The sequence below is a fragment of the Pangasianodon hypophthalmus genome, chromosome 1 (genome assembly GCF_027358585.1).
Source record: "Pangasianodon hypophthalmus isolate fPanHyp1 chromosome 1, fPanHyp1.pri, whole genome shotgun sequence".
In the NCBI taxonomy this organism is placed as follows: domain Eukaryota; kingdom Metazoa; phylum Chordata; class Actinopteri; order Siluriformes; family Pangasiidae; genus Pangasianodon; species Pangasianodon hypophthalmus.
This window is the reverse complement of record NC_069710.1, coordinates 28364195-28385695: the sequence shown is the minus strand read 5'-3', so window position 1 is coordinate 28385695 and position 21501 is coordinate 28364195. Positions and strand designations below refer to the sequence as shown.

At 36.4% G+C, this 21501-nt stretch overlaps 1 protein-coding gene across 2 annotated transcripts in view; it reads left to right on the top strand.

The window, feature by feature from the left end:
• Positions 1–21501, top strand: part of sugct (succinyl-CoA:glutarate-CoA transferase) — a 106977-nt gene that overhangs the window by 73564 nt on the left and 11912 nt on the right. The window contains exon 13 of one of the 2 annotated variants that reach the window (XM_026944750.3): positions 8044–8107. The exons of the other annotated variant lie outside the window; for it this stretch is intronic. Coding sequence (XP_026800551.2) covers positions 8044–8107 — 64 coding nt within the window. The remainder of the gene's footprint in view (positions 1–8043; positions 8108–21501) is intronic. 2 annotated transcript variants of the gene reach the window in all.

Here is a 21501-nt window from a genome sequence, read left to right as displayed (position 1 = left end):
ATGCATTGCATCTCTGTGATATGACCTATTATGACCTCTGTTTTATGACCTATTATTCATACATTTCTCCACCTGTTTAAAGGGAGTGTCAGAAAAGATCAGTAGTTGATGTATTTCTGTCTCTCACCAGAACCCTGAGATGCTCTCAGGACTATTTCAGTACAGCATTTCCTGTATAAATATCTAAAGGAAGATGTATTTCCATTTCAGTACCTGCTACAGTCTGATCCAAAAAACCGCATCATTTGTATCACTTTATACCACTGTGCTGTTGAATGGTTGATTCTGATTGGTCAGAAGGTATTGATTAATTTTCTATAACAGCATGGCTTGGACATTACTTCCAGCTCTGAAGTTTATATTAATACACTTGTTATAATATGTTAGCTGAGTAACAGCACTGACTACTTTGTTTGGTGGACACTCCACATGAACGATGAGAAAACATGTAGTCTTGTTGTCTCCAATGTCACAGTCAGTGGTAAAGGTGGTGAAATCTTTCCCACCACAGGAAAGCCTTCAGGACGGAGGGCACAAGGTGCCTTTTTTTTGTTTTATTAATAAATAAAGAAAATAAACTACAGACTGATGGTAATAGCTGCTAAAATGCTAGTGATAACAGGAACTATTATCTCTTGCTGACATTTTACAACATTAAATGTAACTATAAATGGATAAAAAGTATGATGTGTTGCTCATGAATTAATTTAAAAAAAGGTTAGCAGTGGCTATCAAGAACATGGTTCTGTTGCGAAAAGGGTAGTATAATTCTTTACTTTTTTCCCACTTCCCCTTATCCAATTAGAAGTCCAATTTCCTATGAAGGTGTTTTAGGGCCACTGTTTAAAAAATAAAAAATAAAAATACAAGATTTTGAAACTAAAGCTGTAATATTTTGGGAGGGAAAATGTCATATGATAATACAAGAAGGAAAGATCGCATTATTTAGAGAAAAAAGTCATAATATTTAGAAAAACAAATATGAGAAAAAAGTCACAATATTTTGAGAATAAAGGAACACACAATGGCTCGATGAAAATTAAAGATTATTTTTAGAATTAGAGCAACTGGGCAAGAAACTGCATTTATTTAGGAAAAAAATGGAGTTTACAACATTAAATGTGCTTGAGCATATTTTTTATCCTATAAATGGATAAAAAATATGATGTGTTGCTCATGAATTAATTAAAAACTCATGAACCACAGTTTTTCCTGTAATATTGTGACTTAATTCTTGAAATATTACAATTTTCTTCTCAAAATATTGTGACTTTTTTCTCAAACTATCAGATATTATGACTTTATTCTCAAAATCATGTATTTTTATTTTTTTAACCAGTGGCACTACAACTCTGTCATATATTCACTCTTCATCCCAATCAACAAACCTATAACATGCAGTGATAGGAATAAAATGTACAATATGCCTGATAATATAGTAAGAAACACCTGGCGCAGTAAGGGCTAGTAGACTGTGAACAGATGCATTCATGACATTGTATTCATACGGTTGCAATTAGGTGCAACAGGAGCTTAAGTGGGCCATCTGCAAGAAATATAATAAGCCTGTTTTCGACAAGCATTTGGTTCAAATTCCAGCTTGGATTACAGTGTAATCACAGTTGTAAACTATTGTAAGTGTGATTCATTTGTGTTCATTAGGGTGACATTTTGGAGAGAGAAAAAAATCAGGTGGAGTCTTGTGATTTTATTAAATAAACAGCATTTTCATTCCTAACCTGATTTGACTATTCTTACAGAACGTGCATTTGTTATCTCATAGCTTCAAGTAACAATTTCCTGAAGTGTTGCATCCGTTTTATTGTGTACATTTGACACTCCTATGGTTCAGTGTAGAAATAAATTCATAACAAGACCAATTTAAAAGTTCACAAGGTTTCAGGAAATTTTTTTTTTTCATCTAATTACTTGCTTATTCTGCTTGTCTGCATTTTATGTTTAGCTCGCAATAATTATCCCACACTTTGAACAGCGATCTGGAAACACTGCTCCCCTTTGCTACTTTGACTGAATGAATAAAAGCTGTGTGTAATATGTGTGATCTGGACCATGAGCAAGCGCATCTGTGTTGCATTAGACTTTCGTTACTATAACTCATAGTTTTAGATCTGCTCTTAAATATGCTCAAGCGTGGCACTGAAATCAGTGCTTGACCCTTAATGTTTTCTTCACATAAATGCTATGTTTCATGGGTTATTGTGTGATTATTTATGACTAGGAGCTACTGATATGTCTGCTCATGGTGAGAATTTTATGCTATACACTACAGCACCTTTTTTTTTTTTTTTTTTCTTTCAGTGGGAAAATATTTTTCAGTTGCATATGTCAGATTTGTGGCTGCTTTTATGTGTTAAAATGTCTTCAATAGACACACCATCTGTTCATATTAGGCACAATGCTGGATGATGAATGTTAATGATTAAAAAAGAAAAAAAAAACACACAGAATATCACATTTCATTGTATTCCCGCTAAACATTCCTGTTATTCCTCCTGTAGAGGAGTTGACTTTTTTTTTTTTTTTTTTTTTTTTTTTTTCCTCCTCTCTCTCTTCCCGCAAGAAGTGTTAGCTCAACTTTCAAAAGGTGTAGTCATATGTGAGGTTAGGGCAGTTAAATATTGACTGTATTTGGTTGGAAATTAATCATTTCTGATTAATCATGAGTTATTAGCCATTGTTTGGTTAGGTGCATGTGGAAAAACCTGCTGGATTAAAAAAAAAAAGAAAGAAAGAAAAAAGAAAATACACCCATAGGATTTGGATTGCTGTGTGTTAGCGCTGAACTGTGTCTGATATTTTTATTATTTTTTTCCTCTGCATTTTTATTTGCGTTCACTTGCTTTCAACAAAATAAGAGTGTTGCTCATTTAGGACTCATTTCCATTTTCATAGCGCTGTATATTTACATGTGGAGTGAGCCCGGTACAGTGAACGGTCCGAGCCGTGTTGTGCTCTGATGTCTTTTTGCTTACCGCTCCAGACTTTCCACACCACTTCCTTCACATTAAAACTCATACTTTTGATCTGAAGTTTGTTTTCTAGGCCCCGTTCACTTATGAGTCACACGGTCGTCTGGCTTTCATTATCCTGTCACACTTACAGTATTTTCCGACTTTGGATGCACATGTACCTCTGAGTTGCCACTGCACATGTTGATACTCATGGCAAGTGTTGGCTTACTGTCTGACAGCTGCCTCATAAACATGCCGTACCTCCATCTTGAATAAAGAGTTATTTTTGGGTCTTAATGCATAGATCCTGTTGTGCTCCGTGTCTAATTATTTGATAAACTGCCAGACAGAGCCATCATGATTATCACTGCTTAATCCATGGATGCGTGCTGACATCATGCAACCTAATGGCTCCTTGTAATAGATCCTGCCTACGCAATATATGCGAGTGTTTTAATGGCATTAACGTGGCATGGTGCCTCATGCACTGAATTAACTGTCATAAAAATTAAAACAAAAAAAGAATCGGAATAAATTTGCATGCACCAGAAATACCACATGTATGAAGTTTAAATTAAAGCCATCGATCAATGTGTAGGCCTTATTAATTTCCCCCACCCTCCTGCCTCCACCTACGCAGCCGCAGAGCTTGCCAGCTACTGTGAATTGGTACAGGGAGGGGAACAGGCATGAGGAAGGTTCTCAATGGAAGGATGGAAGAAGGCCTCGGAGGAAGCTATTAAAAAGTGCAAGAAACACAAATAAACATGGATTTTACTGCACGCAGACGCTGAGGCCCAGAGTCTGGTTTTTCAAGCTGTACAGCAAGACACATGTGGCCGTGCTGTTGATGTGCCAGTCGCTCGCTGGCACTCGAGTTTTATTGCTCTCCAGAACAAGAGGTTAACACACACAGGCTCCAGGCTGCAATTTTGCTATCCACATGTCTAACTAAAATTTTATTCAAACTGGCTTTGAGGTCCTGATAATTCCACTTAATTATCAAATTCTGTTTACAAGAAAGGCAGACACTGCTGTTAAGTTTGATCACTGGAATCAGTTTCTCATTCGTTTTCATTATAGTGTACTTCTATAAAGATTTGTTATGTTATTTAAGCAATATAGCACAAGTAAGAGTGCCGTTATACTGCTGTTCTGATAGTCAGTATAACCACATGATTACGAGTGCATTGTTGCTTTTATACAACATGTTATATATATATATATATATATATATATATATATATATATATATATATATAACTCAAGTAACTATCATTTCAGACACAGTATGGCCAAATAATTTATTTATTTTAGCTAAGTAAACAGAAATAGATCCAGAAGAAGCCACACTCATTGACAGCCCATCAGCTAGCTCACAATGATTTGTACGTTCCCATTAAAGATGCATCTGGTGATTAGCTTCCCTTTCATATGTTAGGTGAGAAGTTATATTTATGAAAAATATATTGTTTGCCATGTTTGATGATGTTGCTAACTCTACTGTAGTAACCATTTCATTGGGACTGTTGCTAGAATTGGAATTTTACGTGGTGAACACAGATGAGCGGAGTGACACAAAGTGCAGTTATACTGAATATAAGCCGTCTTGGAACACCACTTGACCAGTCAGATCAGTGGGCTGGAACTAAGTGTTGTATAAAGACATATTAAGACATATTCTTCTTCAGTAGGCACTTTATCCTTTTCAGTGTCACCGTGGGTCTGAAGCTTATACCAGGAACCCTGGGCGTATGACTGGAATACATCCTCGATTTGACACCAGTCTATTGTAGCTTTATTTTTCTTCTGCAATCATTCTTCTTCTTTCATGAGTACACTTTTCCCTTAAATATCAGGTGAGATTTCATAAATACAACATCTACTTCCTTTTGCCTTCTAAATCATTTGCACCTCAGGCACTGCCCTTTGACCTAATGCATATGAACACACCTCCATCTATAGACAGGCTGACCCAATAATTTATAAACATAGACACATCACTTCCCCAGCCAACTCTTAATAGGTTCTCCAGCATCTGTGATGAGAGAGCGAACGAGGGACACGTCAAAGCCGTGCATAACCATTCCATATTGGCGTGTGTACGGACATGGCCTTTGGATGTGCTTTTCACTATTTATCTTCAATGCACTTGTGGCAGTTGCATGAATAATTCCTGTCTTTAATCAATGTCCAGTGATGATTTCGTATGATTTTCTCTCTACCATTTTTTGTCATCTTTTTTAATAATGAGTGATTTCATCATGTCACTGATTTAAAAACATGAAATAGATTTATTACCGGATTTCAGTTCAGTCATCACAACATATCGTTGCTAATAAATGCACAGTTCTGGGACACGGTGAACTTGTCTAACTTCTCAAACATCACCTCGATGTTTTTTTATGAGCAGACGTTCTCAGAAGTGTTTAAGTGTTGTAGCATATGCTTGATAAAGTCTTGCTGAAAGCCTGAGAGGCTTGGCATGTCTGTCAGACGTTCTCTCAGAGTGAATTTGTGGCTCGCTACCTCCCCACCCAGGAGCTTTGGAAGCCTCTCTGTTTTTCTTTCCTGAAGGACACAAACATTCAGTAGATCTTTCACGAACGTGTCTCCTGTTGCAAAAACAAATTGCTACGTCAAACCTTCGCTCTTGTTTACTGTCTGGGTTGGTCAACTCTCATTCTTTAATCCTCTGTCAATCTTTTTCTAAGTTGGGGGAAACCCAGCCATATATGTTGAATGGGGGGAAAAACCCAAGGTCATGATTCACTCTGTTTACTGGAGAAAGAAAAAAGGTGCAGTGGGCGATTCTTCAGGAAAGTCTGGTCTGAAGCCCAATGAACTGGTCAAGCTTAATTATTCTGTTAGACCAATGCGTTATGTGGCGGCCTTGGAAATTAGTTCTGTGCAGGTGGTTTTAGACTGTTTTTTCCTTTATTTTTTTTTTTTTTTACATTTAAATCATTGTATTTTGAAACATTTTCATTTTACATTCCACTTATGTCATCAATCAAACATTCTTCAAAGTGATCTTGAGGTAATAAGGACATTTTCCTCCTATCTGTGAGATGACATTTTGTTTGTTTTGCCATACAAGTACTACTACATTTGTAGCCGTCATGTAAGTTTCGCATAATCCAATGCTGTTCTCATATTTGTGACTTTTAAACGAGTGTTGTAGCAGCACTCACACTGAGATTTTAATAAAACAATTTCAAACACTGCCAGAACTTTGTCGTCGGCCATCTTTGGTCGCAGTAGCATTAAATTAGTCATATTATGTATTCCGCCAATAGCAACTCACAACAAATAGAATTATTTTGTGACATGTGATTTTTGGCAGAAAACCCTGCACCATAGACCTGGCTTAACTCTTGTTTACCTGGGGTCTTGGTGGTGACAGACTTGATATGTTACTTTGAGCAAGATAAAAGATAAAGCAAAAGAAAAGATATTTCTTGTCGACTGGTTTTAAAAAAAAAAAAAAAAAAAAAAAAAAAAGTACCTCATTCCTCACCTATGTGTATAACAATTACACGTCTAGACATCCAGTGGGTTACTTCAGTCTAGATACTTTGCGTGTTCAACACTAGCATACGTTTCTCTTCAACATTTCTTTTTGCTCATGTAGAACTATAGGAAAAAGGGTGGATCAGTAAGAAAGGGAGTGAAAGAAGGTGTCACCTACATCTACATGTCTTCTTACATAACTGTCTGGCTTTAGCTCGCTGATGTGCACATATAGCTCTGACAGCTCTAATGATTTGTGACAGACTAAATAGGGTGCTGGAAGCAGAAGGGCAGGAAAGGGAAACCATCATCCTCTTAAACAAAATGTTCCAAAATTAGGTGTACTTTCATCGTATTTCTATTGATTGTCAGCTAAAAGAGTTTTCGACCTTTTCGAAAGGAGATTATACTGTCGTTTGGTTTTATTTCTCAGTTTTGGAAGGCTTGTTACTGCATAGGTTAGTGCTTTCCATGCTTTACGTTTAATCCATGGAGGATTTGATAATTCTATTAGACTAGAACAAATCATAAATCGGTTACCTATTGAAATCTCATTACCCAGTGTACTGCCCAAGTGTGTTAACTAGTGCATTAATACAGACTAAGGGAAACAACTAAGTATTTGAATTCCCAAGAGAGGTCGACTGCATAGCCATAGTCTTTATCCTCTCCTGATAAAGTTTCTAATGTAGCATGCTGTATTTGCAACCTTGGAAAAAGTCAGCAAGTCATTGCTGAAAATGTTGGCTATGAACTCTGTCCTTGCATGACGCACAGAGATTCAAGTCTGGCTAGCATCTTTATTTTCTCTCTCGGCATGTTTAATCCCAAGGTGACTGCATGTAGTGAACAGGAGAGTTAGCCTATGATGGCTACACTTGTCTCAGCTTTGTCAATGTTTCCACAAACGTGTGTGAAAAGATCATCTGCCCCCCCACCCTTTTGGCTCTGGTTGTTGAACCTGCTGGGAATGGGCAAGTATGAATAAAAAGCTAATAGACTGGATACACAAGCTCTTTGTCTCAGGTAACCCAGATTTTCACCTCTGGTAAGGATACCCCTGAGCTCTAAAAAAGCTATGGTTCTTGAGGCTTGAGAACTGGAAAAAAAAAAAAAAAGAGAAAAAAACTCTGGCTAATGGCAGAATGACTCCGAAGAAGGTATCTATTTAAATACTGAAACTGACTGTAGTTAGCAGTTTCTTGTTCTTCCATTTCAAAGTGACGTATAACGGATTTCTCACCTTGAAGAAATGTTTCTATAAGAAGCCAATTTCACAAGGTCAGCGTAACTTGTACAGACGTGAGAGCTTTTTAAGGACTTGAAAGTGGTACAGAATGTCACCCCTCACAAGCCCTGATGTTTAAAAAAGCTGTCATCATTTGTGTCATTCTGACCCTGTATTCTTCGGTTAGAATCACAGTAAGACCTGATTATTTTTAAGAGGTGCGTTCGATCTGCTGTATAGTGCAGAATCATTGGTGTTTCCGGAAAAAAGCAAGTTATATTCATATTGAATTGTATGGTTATATATATATTTTTTGGTATGTGTTCTCAGGTTGTTCATAATGGCCTAATTGTGGAGATGGACCACCCAACTTCAGGAAGGATTGCAGTGCCAGGTTTGTCAAATCTTTAACCTAAACTTACACATATATAAGTGCATTATGGGTATTCTATACCTAATTTAAAAAATGGAAGATTCTGTGGCAGGTCTTGTTGTATTTTTACTCATTGTTTACAGTTTTATCATGTTTTAGTAGTAATCGTGAAAATGTTGTTGATTAAGGGTTCAGTGTTATCAAGGATCAATGTATCAATGAAGAAACTCTTGCAGCTAAGGGCTGTGATTGGGCAATGCAAACGAATTTGCATTTTGTTGTGGCACTACTACAACACACTGATGAAAGTGAAATCAGTGCAGTAGGGAATAACATTCACTTCTGACACAAAGCCCTTCAGCCTTGAGCAATACCCTGCTGCAGTGCAGTGATGGTTTTATTTTTCAGTGTGGTACGTTGTCTTCACGTCACAAATGAAAAGCATTACCATCTGTGTATTGCATTTCATGTTTTTCCCATGGTGTGATTGCTTTTCTTTCTAGCATGGAATCTTCTCCATTATATATTAGCAGTGCACTGTGTAATGTCATGGTGCTTAGACATTCTTCACTATGTTTTCAGGCCTGGCCGCAAAATGCCAGAACTTACAAAATAGTGAACTTGTTTTTGTTTGCTCAAATAAGATATTAAAATGACCATGTATGACAAAAGACTAGTTCATGCTTCAGATCTGCTCTTGCCTTTTTCCCTGAGTTAAACCACTAGAAGATTTCTGACTTGCGACAAGACGTAAGCATCATGGAAAATTTAGCTTTCCTGCTATGTTGCTCTGTCTCTAAAACATGAACTAAAAAGGTTCCTATAACTAAGACTCAGGCGCTAAAACCAGCCCTGGTTCATCCAGTGGAAAGTTCTTAAAAATATCACTGTGTTCCTAAAAGATTCCTGGAATGGAAATTGGGGTTATTATTAAAGACATTGAGTTTGACTTTATTTGGTTGGTCAGTAACCGTTCATAAATGGGAATCCTGTTGTATGTTCGTGTTTGTTTGTGATGCTGAAATGTTTCAACCTTCTTTAGAAGCTTTTCTGTCACTTGGTATCACCTTCTAGTCAGCCATATCCCAGACGACTTCTCACTTCAAACGCTGTTTTGTCACCATCAAATGTGTTACGTCTTTCATGTCTTGAACAATAGAATATTATTTTATTTTTCTTGAAAGTGGACTGGTTTCTTGTGTAGCACGGAAGTCAACCCCAGGATCTTGGATTTGACAGTCCCAGTGAGACAGTTATGTGAGCTTACCCTTTCATTTCCAATCACTCACATATGCAAAACAGGCTTTTATTGGTCTCCTGATAGACTGTATGGTTTTCCTACCATGTATGTATCTGACAGCTGTCCTTACACGAATCCTGACCATAAAAGCAACATTTGGTAAGGATAGAGACAAATCTCAGCCACTGGCACAAAGATCATATTGTATGATAATCAGTCGATGACAGAAGTTGTTAATAGTAGATTTGTGGAGGACACAGAAGAGAAAGGAGAGGAGGTGCTCCTTGGAAGGAGAACACAAGCCGTAACTGCAGAGCACTTCTCCTGCAATCCTTCTTTGGCCTCAGATAGATCAAGATCTTCATCGTGATACCACCATGGACTGTGGACATGTTTCATCAAAAGCAGATTAGCAAATTAGTGGATGTTTTGTGCCTCCTAAACATACAAACAAGGTCTGCTTGCGTAGATGCTATGGGTCAAACCGTGCTAATGGTCTGTGCTTAATGTCTTCAGTGAATATACAGAAAACACTCTATGCTCGAGTTTATCATGGCTAGTTGCTTTAGTCCATACCTTACCCACTGGCCTTTTTGGTTCAAGTAAATGCCCATGGAAGCATTTACTTCCTGAATAGTTTTAATTCCGTTCCTGTGCCGTTTCACGGTCTTCAAAATAGAAACGTTTCTGGTTGTTTAGTGAAAAGTGATCCAACAATTTCCAAACGCTCAGAGAACTGCTGTGTGTCATCAAGTCCCCGGAGTGATATCCTGGACAATCAGTCAGGCTCTTTGATGTCTCTGATTCTGCTGTTTGCCATTCCGTCTGTGTGCACTTTGTTGACGCTAACCAAACTGAATCGAGAGTGATTATGAAGAATGGTTCACGAAACACAAGGCAAAAACCACAACAAGCACCTTTTTCCATCCCAGAGGCCCTGACCCATCAACTCGACAACATATACATCACACTCCAGTACACACCCCAAGCCTCTAATCTTCTACCGCTATTTGCATTGGACCAAACAGTCAATCAGGCTGCTTTTTTCTCTTCATCAATCTGAAAATCCAAAAGATGTTCATGCTTGTTGCACTGGTAAACAGTGTCTTTGTTGTTTTTTTTACAAACTTGTAACAGAAAGAACTCTAAGATGATGTCTCTATTTACTTGTAAGCTTATGCAAAGTAATTGCTTTGCCACTCTGTCAGTTTCTTTCATGAGGACCACCATCTGAATGGTGTCTATTCTTTCTTAGTGGAAGCATACAGCCCCAAAGAACACCTTCATTGTATTTCCAAAAAGAGGCAAAAGAAACAAAAGCATAATTATGAACATTATGTAATGAGTGTCAGAGCAAAGGCACCAGGGATTAAAAAGATCAAAACATTTTCATCCAGGACTGTGAGACAGCAAACTATCAGATTACATAAACACTTGGACTGGTTTCCCCACCTACCCATTCATTTTCAAAAGCGGGATTAGTATTTATATTAGGTAAGGAATAAAATACCTGGGTGTGCTGTTATAGAAAAATCAAGGACAGTCGGTGGTGTGATGCAGCCTGCTGTGAAGCAGAGTTACTGTTATCACCCTGAAGTTGATTATTTTCCTATAACACCATGCCCCAAAGTGTTTTATTCCTCTTGTACCACAGATATTTGCCAACAAATTTCAATTATTTAAAAGTTGCAATGTATTAAAGAATGATGCATCATACTTTTTAACTATTTATTGTAAAACAAGGCAAATTAGTTCCTGTTATCATGTACATTATAGCATAACATACAGCTTGTCATGTGAACGAGAAACTAAAAAATGAAGACGTTCTCGTTGTGGAAAACTGACTGTTGCAAAGAACTAACACTGGAGACTCCTTCCATAAATGTTAAATAAAATCTCCTTAGAGAAAGCTTCACAATATCAACAATTAAAGTATTTTTTCTTTTGTTTTTTCTTTCTTTAAAAAACATCTGTTTATTAGGCTTAGGTATTATGTGGAGGGCGACTTAGCCTTTACTATAGAATTGTATTCAAACGAGTGCATTGATATAAACCTGTGATTTTACATTTACATCCTGAGCTGCTGTTTTATATGTGTATGTATATATATATGTGTATGTATATATATATGTGTGTGTATATATATGTGTGTGTGTGTGTGTATTTATATATATATATATATATATATATATATATATATATATATATATATATATATATATATATATATATGATATATAATATGTATATAATATAATATATATGATATAGCGCTATGATATAAAATAGAAATAATAACCAAGCCAGCAAAAGTATATCGAGAACATTGTGATGTTGCCTGTTAAACACACTGCATGCACTTTTAGAGGCATTTTTGTGCCATTGATTGTGGAATGCTGCCTCTTTAGTGAGCGTGCAAAACAGTGCATTGTGAGGCATTTCCCAAAATAAACCCCTTTATTTACACAAAAGAGCCTTGGCAGAAGCACCTTGTTAGCTGGGTTTCCGGGCACTGTGAAGCCTACCCATTAACTTGAGCTCCTAAGGCTGAAGTGCTATGGCTAGAGTGATGGTAATGTTTGTGTGCCATGATATTTTTACAGTTGCATAAAATAGAGATGAGCGGTAGCTCACTTTCTTTACCCTTTCAATCTTTTTAATTACTTTCTTTCTAATTGGTCCCAAAGTAATGCTACTACTCCTCTGAGAATGTTGTCATTGAACCTGAATCTGTGCTTCTGCTTTGAGGAGTAAAAAAAAACTGAAGTGTATTTCACACACAGCACAAGCCAGGTTTGTGAAATTGTGCATTTTATTACAGATTGTGATTCCGCTCCTTAAAGTTCATGGTGAATACCATGTCACTTATAATTTGTGTCTTTTTTTTTTTTCTTTTTTCATACCGCTGACCTGTTGAGCCCACATTTGCTCATTGCTTTGAGAGATTTCTCTGCTTTCACCATCAGGATTGATGTGTTCTATAATAGAGTTTTTCCCATTTAGCTAGGACATCCTGTACTGGGCCATGAGTGCTTCAGGAACACTGAAACACTCATGCATGTTGTATGCTTATCCCCTGTCAGGATAAATGCCATATTAGTGATTTGTAACCCCAGGGTTTAGATGCTGCTGTTTTGCTGGCTGGTTACAGTGTTTTTTCTGAAACTGTTAGTCACTACTTTAATATGAGCATGAACTTAGAAACAGGAAAGCAGGTAAATCCACCCTGAAATTATTATTATTATTATTATTATTATTAATATTATATTTCAAAGGTGGATAAATCAGTAGCCCAAGCCACCGCAGTGCTGTGAATATATTTTGTGCTACTTGTTCCAAATCCCACCACCTTCTGCATTACAAACATCTTCCAAGGAATCGACCTGGCTGATGATACCATGATTTTTTTTTTACTAGCTGGATTAATTGGCGTACATGAATGGCAAATGATCTTTCCTAAAGCAGGAACACGGATATGTGGAAATGCTGACGAAGCTGAGGAAAATAAAGTGCTATCATAAAACTCTCCTGGTAGTGTACACAGTCACCTTACAGTCAAACATGCAGAGGGAAAATAAACCGCTAGCCAGACTGAGGAGAGACCTCAGCTCCTACACCAAAAGTTCACCACTGATGTGTCGTGGTCGCAAATTCAAAAACTTTGAGGCGACTTCATATACGCCTTCATTTCCCTTAGTCTGTATTTTATGCACTGAACTTGTTCACCATACATCATTACATGGTATTAGATACATTAGGTTTCCAGGCAACCTAACCATGATCCTGAGCATTATGCTGGAGCTTTCACTTGCCTGATAATGAATGAACTAATGCTAATGAACTTATCATTTGTCTGCTGCTGCTGTAGATTGTTCACTTTTCCACTCTCTAGTATTTACTCTTCATAAGGTTATAAATTCATAAGGTTAATGTCGACCACATTTATCTTCATTTCCTTAATTCCCAACATATTTAGACATGCTACTCAACACTAGAGTTGTCAAACCAGGTGTTCGCTGTGATTTAGAGAAAGTGTCGTCATCCTTAACCCAAATACAGCACACACAATGCATGTCCACTCAGAACGAGTTCTCATTTCAGCACTGGGGATAAATTAGAGGGGGAAAATTTCCCAGTGGGAAATTTCATTAGATAGAGGGAAAAGATGTGAGACGACAGGACCCTGGGTGGAGGATGACCCCACATGCTCTGATGCTGTTAGTGCTGTCCCATGATGTGTGCCAGGATATCACGTGAACTGACAAGTGATTTTTTTTTTTTTTTTTTTTCCCGAATCCAACCCAGAAAAGGAAGGAAATGGAGCTTGTCATTGTGGCTCATATTCTCATCACTCATTCAGGATCAAGTGTGTCATTGCAGTGCTTTTTTTTTTTTTCTTTTTTCTCCTCTCTCTTTTTGGGTCACATGGGTCTGTTATGGAATAAGTGGGTTGTTGAAAATGGAGTTGGATGGAAGAGATGCTTAGACAACACAGACAAAAACAGACTGCCATTGTTTTAAGTGATTTTCTTTTTATATATGTAATACTATTTTTTACAAGCAAATTATTTTTTAAAATCTGTCTTATGGCATAATTAGTTTTTGTTTCTTGTCATTGAGTGGAGCGTGCTTCTGTCTGAGATTGGGGATTCTCATTAGCATGATATCTCAAGAACAAGTGGTTGAATGTTTGTAGGATTTAAATGAAATTATCATTGTAGCAGTTCAGTGTTCACACGAATGATGAAACGGATGGTAATGGTAATACAATTGCATGTATTAATGTTGATGCGCTGATGGTTTTGCGTAAAATCCCATGTATGGCAGCCAAAATCTCAGTCATCAGACAGAGGCTAATACACTTAATGATATGGTATTATACAGGGTTTAAGTAAGGGGTAAAACATGATCGGGCATGGTGTTGTAGGAAAAAAAAAATTATAATAATGCAAAAAGTTTCTGTTACTGCCCCAAAGAATAATTTTTTTCAATAACAGCACATCCTAAAGTGGAAACAATTGCACTTGTTTCTTTATTAGTGAAGGAGAATTCATGCTTTTTGTCCGTTTATAGTTGCATCCGCGTTATGTACGTTATGTAAGTGATAACAGGAACTAACTTGTTTCACGGATTATATAAACTTGTTTTGCGAAGCTATAAACAGTTGCTTCCTCACCAGCCTGTCTTTTTTTTTTTTTGTCTCTTTTGAATAAGACAGAAAAATGCATCTTCTCATGTTGCCAAGAAACCACAAAGCGCAAAGTCCTCTATCCTGAAGACTTTCTCGTGAAAACTTAAAGCTTTACTTCTGAATGTTATTATGATCACTCAAAACAAGTATGAGCAAACTGGAGACAAGCGCATAAAGGTTTTAATGAAAGTCCGTAAGTGTAATACAGAACTAGGAATACAAAGGAAATGTGTGAGCTAACTAGACTGGCAAAAAGCACGAAACACGTCAGAAGCAAGAAATATGAAATATGAACTATGAAAGAACACGCCCTGCCCAAGAAAGGAACCGGAAATATATACATACACAGTGAGATTACGTGATGTAAAGACGTAATCACCATATCAACAATTACACGTTTTTTAAAATCTGTAAATGGAATGTCACACAAGCTCCTACAGAAGTTGCTGAAATAGAAATAGAAATTGTGATGTATTAGAATGAAAACATCATCTACTGACCAATCAGATTCAAGTATTCAGCAGAGTAGTGTTGTAAATATATACATCATATCGCTGAGTATTGTAAGGTTGAAATGATTGCTTTAACCTGAACAGTATGGTTCATAAAGCTTCTATTGTACCAGCACTGATAACTACATTATAGAATTTCAGCCTTAGTTGAGAGAGCGGAGTTGAGCATCTTTCTTCACGAAAAATTTTCCATGTCAAAGGAATGTTAACATTACTTTGAACTTTGCTCTTTTGGAAATCTTTGATTTCCCCTATTCTTAATTTGGCATACACTCCTGCAGTCATTATGCACAACACACAAGCTCGAATGAATGGAGTTTTGTTTTAACCTTTGTGAAAGAACAGCAGAACTGACTCACCCTTTCCCAGATACCATGAATGAATTCATCTGGTTGCAATTTTTTTAAATCCTCACCACCTACACATATACTTTACCTTGGAAGCTGGTACAAAAAAAATAACACGCCACAGCTTTGATCGTGTAATACTACATTATACCAATGTCCCGAACAGTACTGTTTGGTTGACTTTTTGAAAGCCTCCATTCTTTTGCTCTCTCTCCCTCATCTTCCCATTATGTCTGTCACCTTTGATCCATTTCCTCTCTTGCACGCCCATTAAAGGTGAAATAAGCAGTTAAAATGAATCGGGGTGGCTGATTACAGAGATTCAGAAGGTCAACTTTTGCGTGGATGCAAAACGCCTCTGGTGAAGATGTTGGGTCTGAGCTGATGGACTTCGTTGTCGCTGAGGATGTGGGGAGGGATAATGAATAACGCTCTGCTCTTTTCCTTCTGCAGTTTGACTCTGGGAAAAGAGCCAGTGCAGAGAGAAAAAGCAGACTGTCTTAAAACTGTAGAAGTGGTGAAACTGGTGTATATGTAGGTCATTCACCTAAATATTACTTTAATCGACTCCTGATGTACTGTACATGGAAGCGTTTAGATCTATTAAAAAAAAAAAAGAAAGACAAATTGCAGTGCTTTCCAGAATTACTGGTACCAATAGCTATTCCCTCATATAATAAAGTTTAACTGTCTGGTAAAAGAGTAAGTAAGGAATAAAACACAACAGCCACGCTGTTATCGGGAAATAATCAACAACAGCGTGGTGTAATGTGAAGCGGCGTGCCGTTTCCACTACAAAGTTGATGATTTTCCTATAACCTCACGTCCTGGGGTTTTATTCCGCCTATGTGACAGCAATCTGCCAATAATTAGTCATTAATTAATGAAAGACTTTTAACCATTAATAATTATATTTAACCCTTTCATGCATAGTGTCCACAATTTAAGTCAATTTAAGGCTCTTTCTTTTTTTATATTTTAGTAAAATATAAGAACCTCCAAGTCACTTGAGCATTGCTGTAGACTATTTATCATTCTCAGAAATAACAAGTGTAAATAATTGTTTTTGTTTTAAACTAGTGTTTTTGGGAAGATTTTGTTTTTACCTCTATGCCATGCAACAGTCCTAAACTATGTAAACTGTTCAAAAAATATTTTTAAAAAATCCAGACCTGAAATTTGCTTAAATTTTAATAATAATAATAATAATAATAATAATAATAATTATTTATTTATTTATTTATTTATTTATTTATTTATTTATTTATTTATTTTTCAGGCATAGTGTTTTAGCCTTTTTTCCCCACTCATGGACTTGTTTAATATAAGTAATATTTAGACAATCAAAACTCATATATCATGCAATAAGGAACCATGATTCTGTTTAGATATTACTTTTTTTTTTTAAATAAAGATTCTGGATACATTTTATGTTACTGAGAAACAAAAGCACAAAGCCCTCTGTCCTTTTACAAAGCACTGACACTGGAGACTTTCTTCCATACATGTTAAATAAACTTCTCCTTACAGAAAGACAAATCAACAATTATAGTTTTTCTCTCTTTATAAACAGATTAAAATGTGTTATTTATTAGGCTTAGACTTTGTGAGTTATATTGCTCTGTACTATAGAAATGAGCACATTGATATTAGCCTGTGATTTGCCTTGCAGTTGAAACTATTCAGAGCTGCGACTAATCAGAATATAGAATTCAATAGTGCTGTGGGATAAATATATTAATAATCTTGTCATATTTATTGGCACTTCTTTATTTTTAGATGTAATTTTTTTGTCAAAGTATACAAAAAGCATTCATTATAAGGTATTATCTGGCAATTTTATGATTTTAAGACATTAAACCATATAAAAAGAAACAATTTCAAAACAAATACAATTTTGAACTTTGTTTTCTCTTCTACTTTTTACTTTTTCAATATTTTGGTGTAAAACGTATCCAGTGGCGTGTGAATAACACTTCTATTTAGCTAATTTTTTAGATAGAACATTACAAGGTTTTAAAATATTAATAATTTCAGCTTGAGCATGAGAATGGCCCACTTTTGGAAAATGTTTGCACATTAGCTGGATCTTAGAGTCCTCAATTCTCCAATTTATCCACAATAACAACATAGTAGTAAGACTTGGCAGAGGAAAGCCTATCTCTTGTTAAACTGCACACTTGATGTGTCTTTGGCTACAATGTTGAGTATAAATGTAATATCGGGCCAGAGACTGTCAAAACCATAAGTATGATGAGGTTTTATGCTGATGTTGACTTGTTATTTATACAAGCTGTGTGGTTTTCTTTTTTTTTTCTTCTCAAAGGATAAGTAGCACTATGGAGTCTCTCATGTATTGAGGTAATGTAGAGGGGGAAATCTAGCTGGTGTTGTATAGGATCTTCCAATTGGTCAGTTCTCCAATTTATAGCTGTGCAAAATAGCTCTGCAGTTACACAGCCTAGGTTTGGCAGTGTTTATCCAGATTCTCAGCTTAAAATTTGTGCAGTGAGTGAGAATACACAGTCCAGCAGCAGGACGTACAGTAGTTGAACCTGGAGATATTCTACCTGAAAAATCAACATGTGATCCCTCTGTGTTCTACACTCTCAAATAACATATGTGAAGACTTATTTCTGATCTTTTAGCTTCTTGTGTCACAAGAATATTTATACCACAGTGCTAACGAATTCTTGAATGTGATTGGTCAAAAGTTGTTGATTGATTATCTATAACAGCATAGTGCGCTGATTCTATTACATTATCCTTTCTACTGTAAAATATATACACAGGGACCTGTATAGCAAAATACATTTTTTTTAATGGGTGTACTCGTTGAAATGAAGTTTTGAGAGATTTATTGAAATTTAAAATTAATGTCAGTGCTTTGTAACAGTCAGAGCTGTAGCTTTTCAGAAACGGCAAGGTGTTCAGGACAGAGGTCTTTGTGCATTGCATGCTAATTTTTTTTTTTTTTTTTTGTCTTAAGCTAACACGAGATAAAAAAAAATATGGCTGGTGTCTGTTTATAGCTGCTGTAACATAAGTGATAACAGGAATTAACTCTTAACAGAGGTTCCAAAAACATTAAATGTAACTATAAATGGATGAAATGTTGAATGTGTCATTCTGTGATTAATGAAAAGTGTTACCATTGGCTAATTGTTGTGGTATAAGAAGAATGAAAGCCTTGGAATGTGCCAACAATTACTCCAGTTTGCATCATCAAGAGCAAACAGTGTTTCATTTTGTACATAATTCCCTCATAGAAAGTTGATAAACTTGTTGAGAATGCTGTAAAAGTTTCACCTACACAGTGTATTAATTACACAATTACACTTTTTACCCTAATTCCTGAGCCTTCATCCAGTTTTATTCAGATGAAAAGAACTCGTTCGCCATCAATTCACTATTCCATAGCATGCAAGCGGTTCTTCCCCCTCTTCCCCCTCCAGCCAATGGCATAACACTCTGACTGGAAATTCTTTCTCTCGCTCTTTATGCCACCGATGCAGAACTGGAGATGATTCCTTACAGATAGCTGTATACTTACTCACTCCAGACAACAAACAGTACAGTGGGGGGTTAATCGTTTCCTAACATACATTGCCCTAGACCTGCTCTTGATAAAGAATCAGTGAAGCTAAAACCTGACGGCATTTCTACTTCTCCCTTGCTTTGTCAGCGCCAGTGAGAAAAGATGCAACTAATATTTTTATCCCAACTCCACCAAATAGCTAAAGGGCCAGACAGAGGCAGAGAAATAGAGCCTCATAATCCTGGGAGTAATTTAGTGATTTAGTGACTGTCTTTGTTTTTTCTTTTCCTCCTCTCATCTTTTCTGTCTCTCTCGCACTCTCGTAGCCTTTAATAAATAGGGTTTCTAATAGATATGCCTAGCCCTGAATTGGATTCCAGTTGGCTTTTTTTTTTCTTTTTTTTTGTGAAAAAAAAACACAAAAAAAAACACCCTGTTCATGTTGTCCATGTTGTTAGCTGAGCCAAGTACCATTCCAGGTTCAGCGTGCGAGGAACATTGCAGCGCCATCAGGACTCACTCAGGACTTGGATGGCATTGGGAGAGTAGGAACGTGTGCAAATAAGCCTCCATATTTTAGGCAATGGAAACAGCAGTAGCCTTAAGATCAAATCATGACCCGTACAAGCCTTTAGTGCAGGAATGATAGCCATGTGCTGGTGTACCTAACGCCACAGGAGATCTCTATGGAAACTACGGAAAACTACGCTCCCAGCGTATACTCAGGAGGAAAAGCGAATGTGCTTCATGCTCGGATGCTGATATTTACATGCAATCAGAGGCTCACAGGCTTCCAGCATTCATATCATTCCTAAACCATTTAGCTCAGCTAAAGTCTATTACAGAACTTCATGGTGGAGTATTTTAATTTCTGAAAATATCTTCAGATTTACTCCTTTGCCAAACACTTTTATCCAAATGCAGTAACACACTTTTTATAGAAAGTTCATTCATCAATATAATTGTTGGTTATGATATAAAGTATCTTGTGGGAATTTTTATAAACTCCTCTTTTTAGAAAAATGCCTCATAAAACATTAACATGCCATAAATAATTCCTTCATAACTCATCATACCACATGGTATACTGCACAAACTTTATAGCTAATAATGACCTGTGAATAATTAGACAAGCAACTGTAATATACAGAATATTAACAATTATTAAAATATTATAAATATTTAAAATGTCATTACTGAGTGCTTCTTGAAATAGCAAGGACATACGGAGCCTCTGAGAGAGCTTCCTGTCCCTGGGAAAGTGTGCCCTTCTTATGTTTTGATGTTTTGGAACAAAACGTCCAGTGTTTTTTTGTTTTTTTTTTGGCAATATTCCTTTATTATTTTTAAATGTTAAAGTTTTCCATAATGTATGTTTTTTGTTATTGTTTTCTTTTCTTTTATTAAATGACTTCTGGAATTTACTTACAAATAATTTATCATATTCCTAATGCTACTCAGTGATGACATTTGGCATATAAATGTTTATAATGTGTATATTATTGTTAATACATGTTAATACATTCATTATGGTTAATTATAGTTGCTTAAAATTTTATAGACACTGTTGGAAAATCTTTTTGTCCCACTGGAAGGAACTCTGAAATGTTCTTTGTAGCATCCTGAAATAGTGTTTCCCTGTCAGAAAGTAGAATAATAATAATAATAATAATAATAATAATAATAATAATAACTATTATTATTATATGGTTGCTTTATAATTATGTACAGCTCATTATAAATGTTGCACAGTACATTATGGCATTGTAAAGAATACTTATAACTTATGATTATTATTATTATTATAAAGTGTTATTTATAGAACATTGTTAGAGCTTTCATGAGGCATTATTATTATATTTTATAAAAATCCTACATGGACTCATTACTAACCTACAAAGTATTAGAAGCACAGTTATAGTGGTTTGTGAATATTTGCTTCATATAAAGTGTCACACAAACATGTAGTATATATGTATATGTATGTATATAAGGGGAAAAAATGACCCTTTGTCCTTGCATACTTGTCGTACTGTCATATTTGCATACATTGCTGTAGATCTGTTGCAAAAAAAAAATAGCAGTGAACGAATCCAACATGGGACGGGAGGAGAGGACAGAGAGGGCTTTGTTGCGGAAGAGGGAGAGGAAGCCCTTGAACCATGCCTGCGGAGGAGAGAGGAGCGTGTCCCTCCCTCGCCAGGGTACAGGGCTGAGGAGAAGCAGATGTTGGCGCTGAAGATGACGACAGGCTCGTGGTCTTGTGAGCAGAAGCAGAGGAACGAGGAGTAGGGGAGGAGAGAGGGAGGGAGAAGATGGAGGATGTGGTTAGGGCATCGCTCCTAACTGCTGAGGCTGCGAAACCGCACACACGCACACAATCATGTTCGAGTTTTGCTGTTCCCTCCTTTTTCTGCCTTTTATTTTAACGGCCGTCTCGCCCTCCTCTCTGTGCCGCCCGGCTGCCTCTGCTTTTGTTTTAGGCCATGTTTGCCATCCTCATCTTTTTTTTTTTTTTTTTTTTTTTTTTTTTTTTTTTTTGTGGGCATTTGTCATTTTTCATTTATTTATTTTATAAAATTTGGTA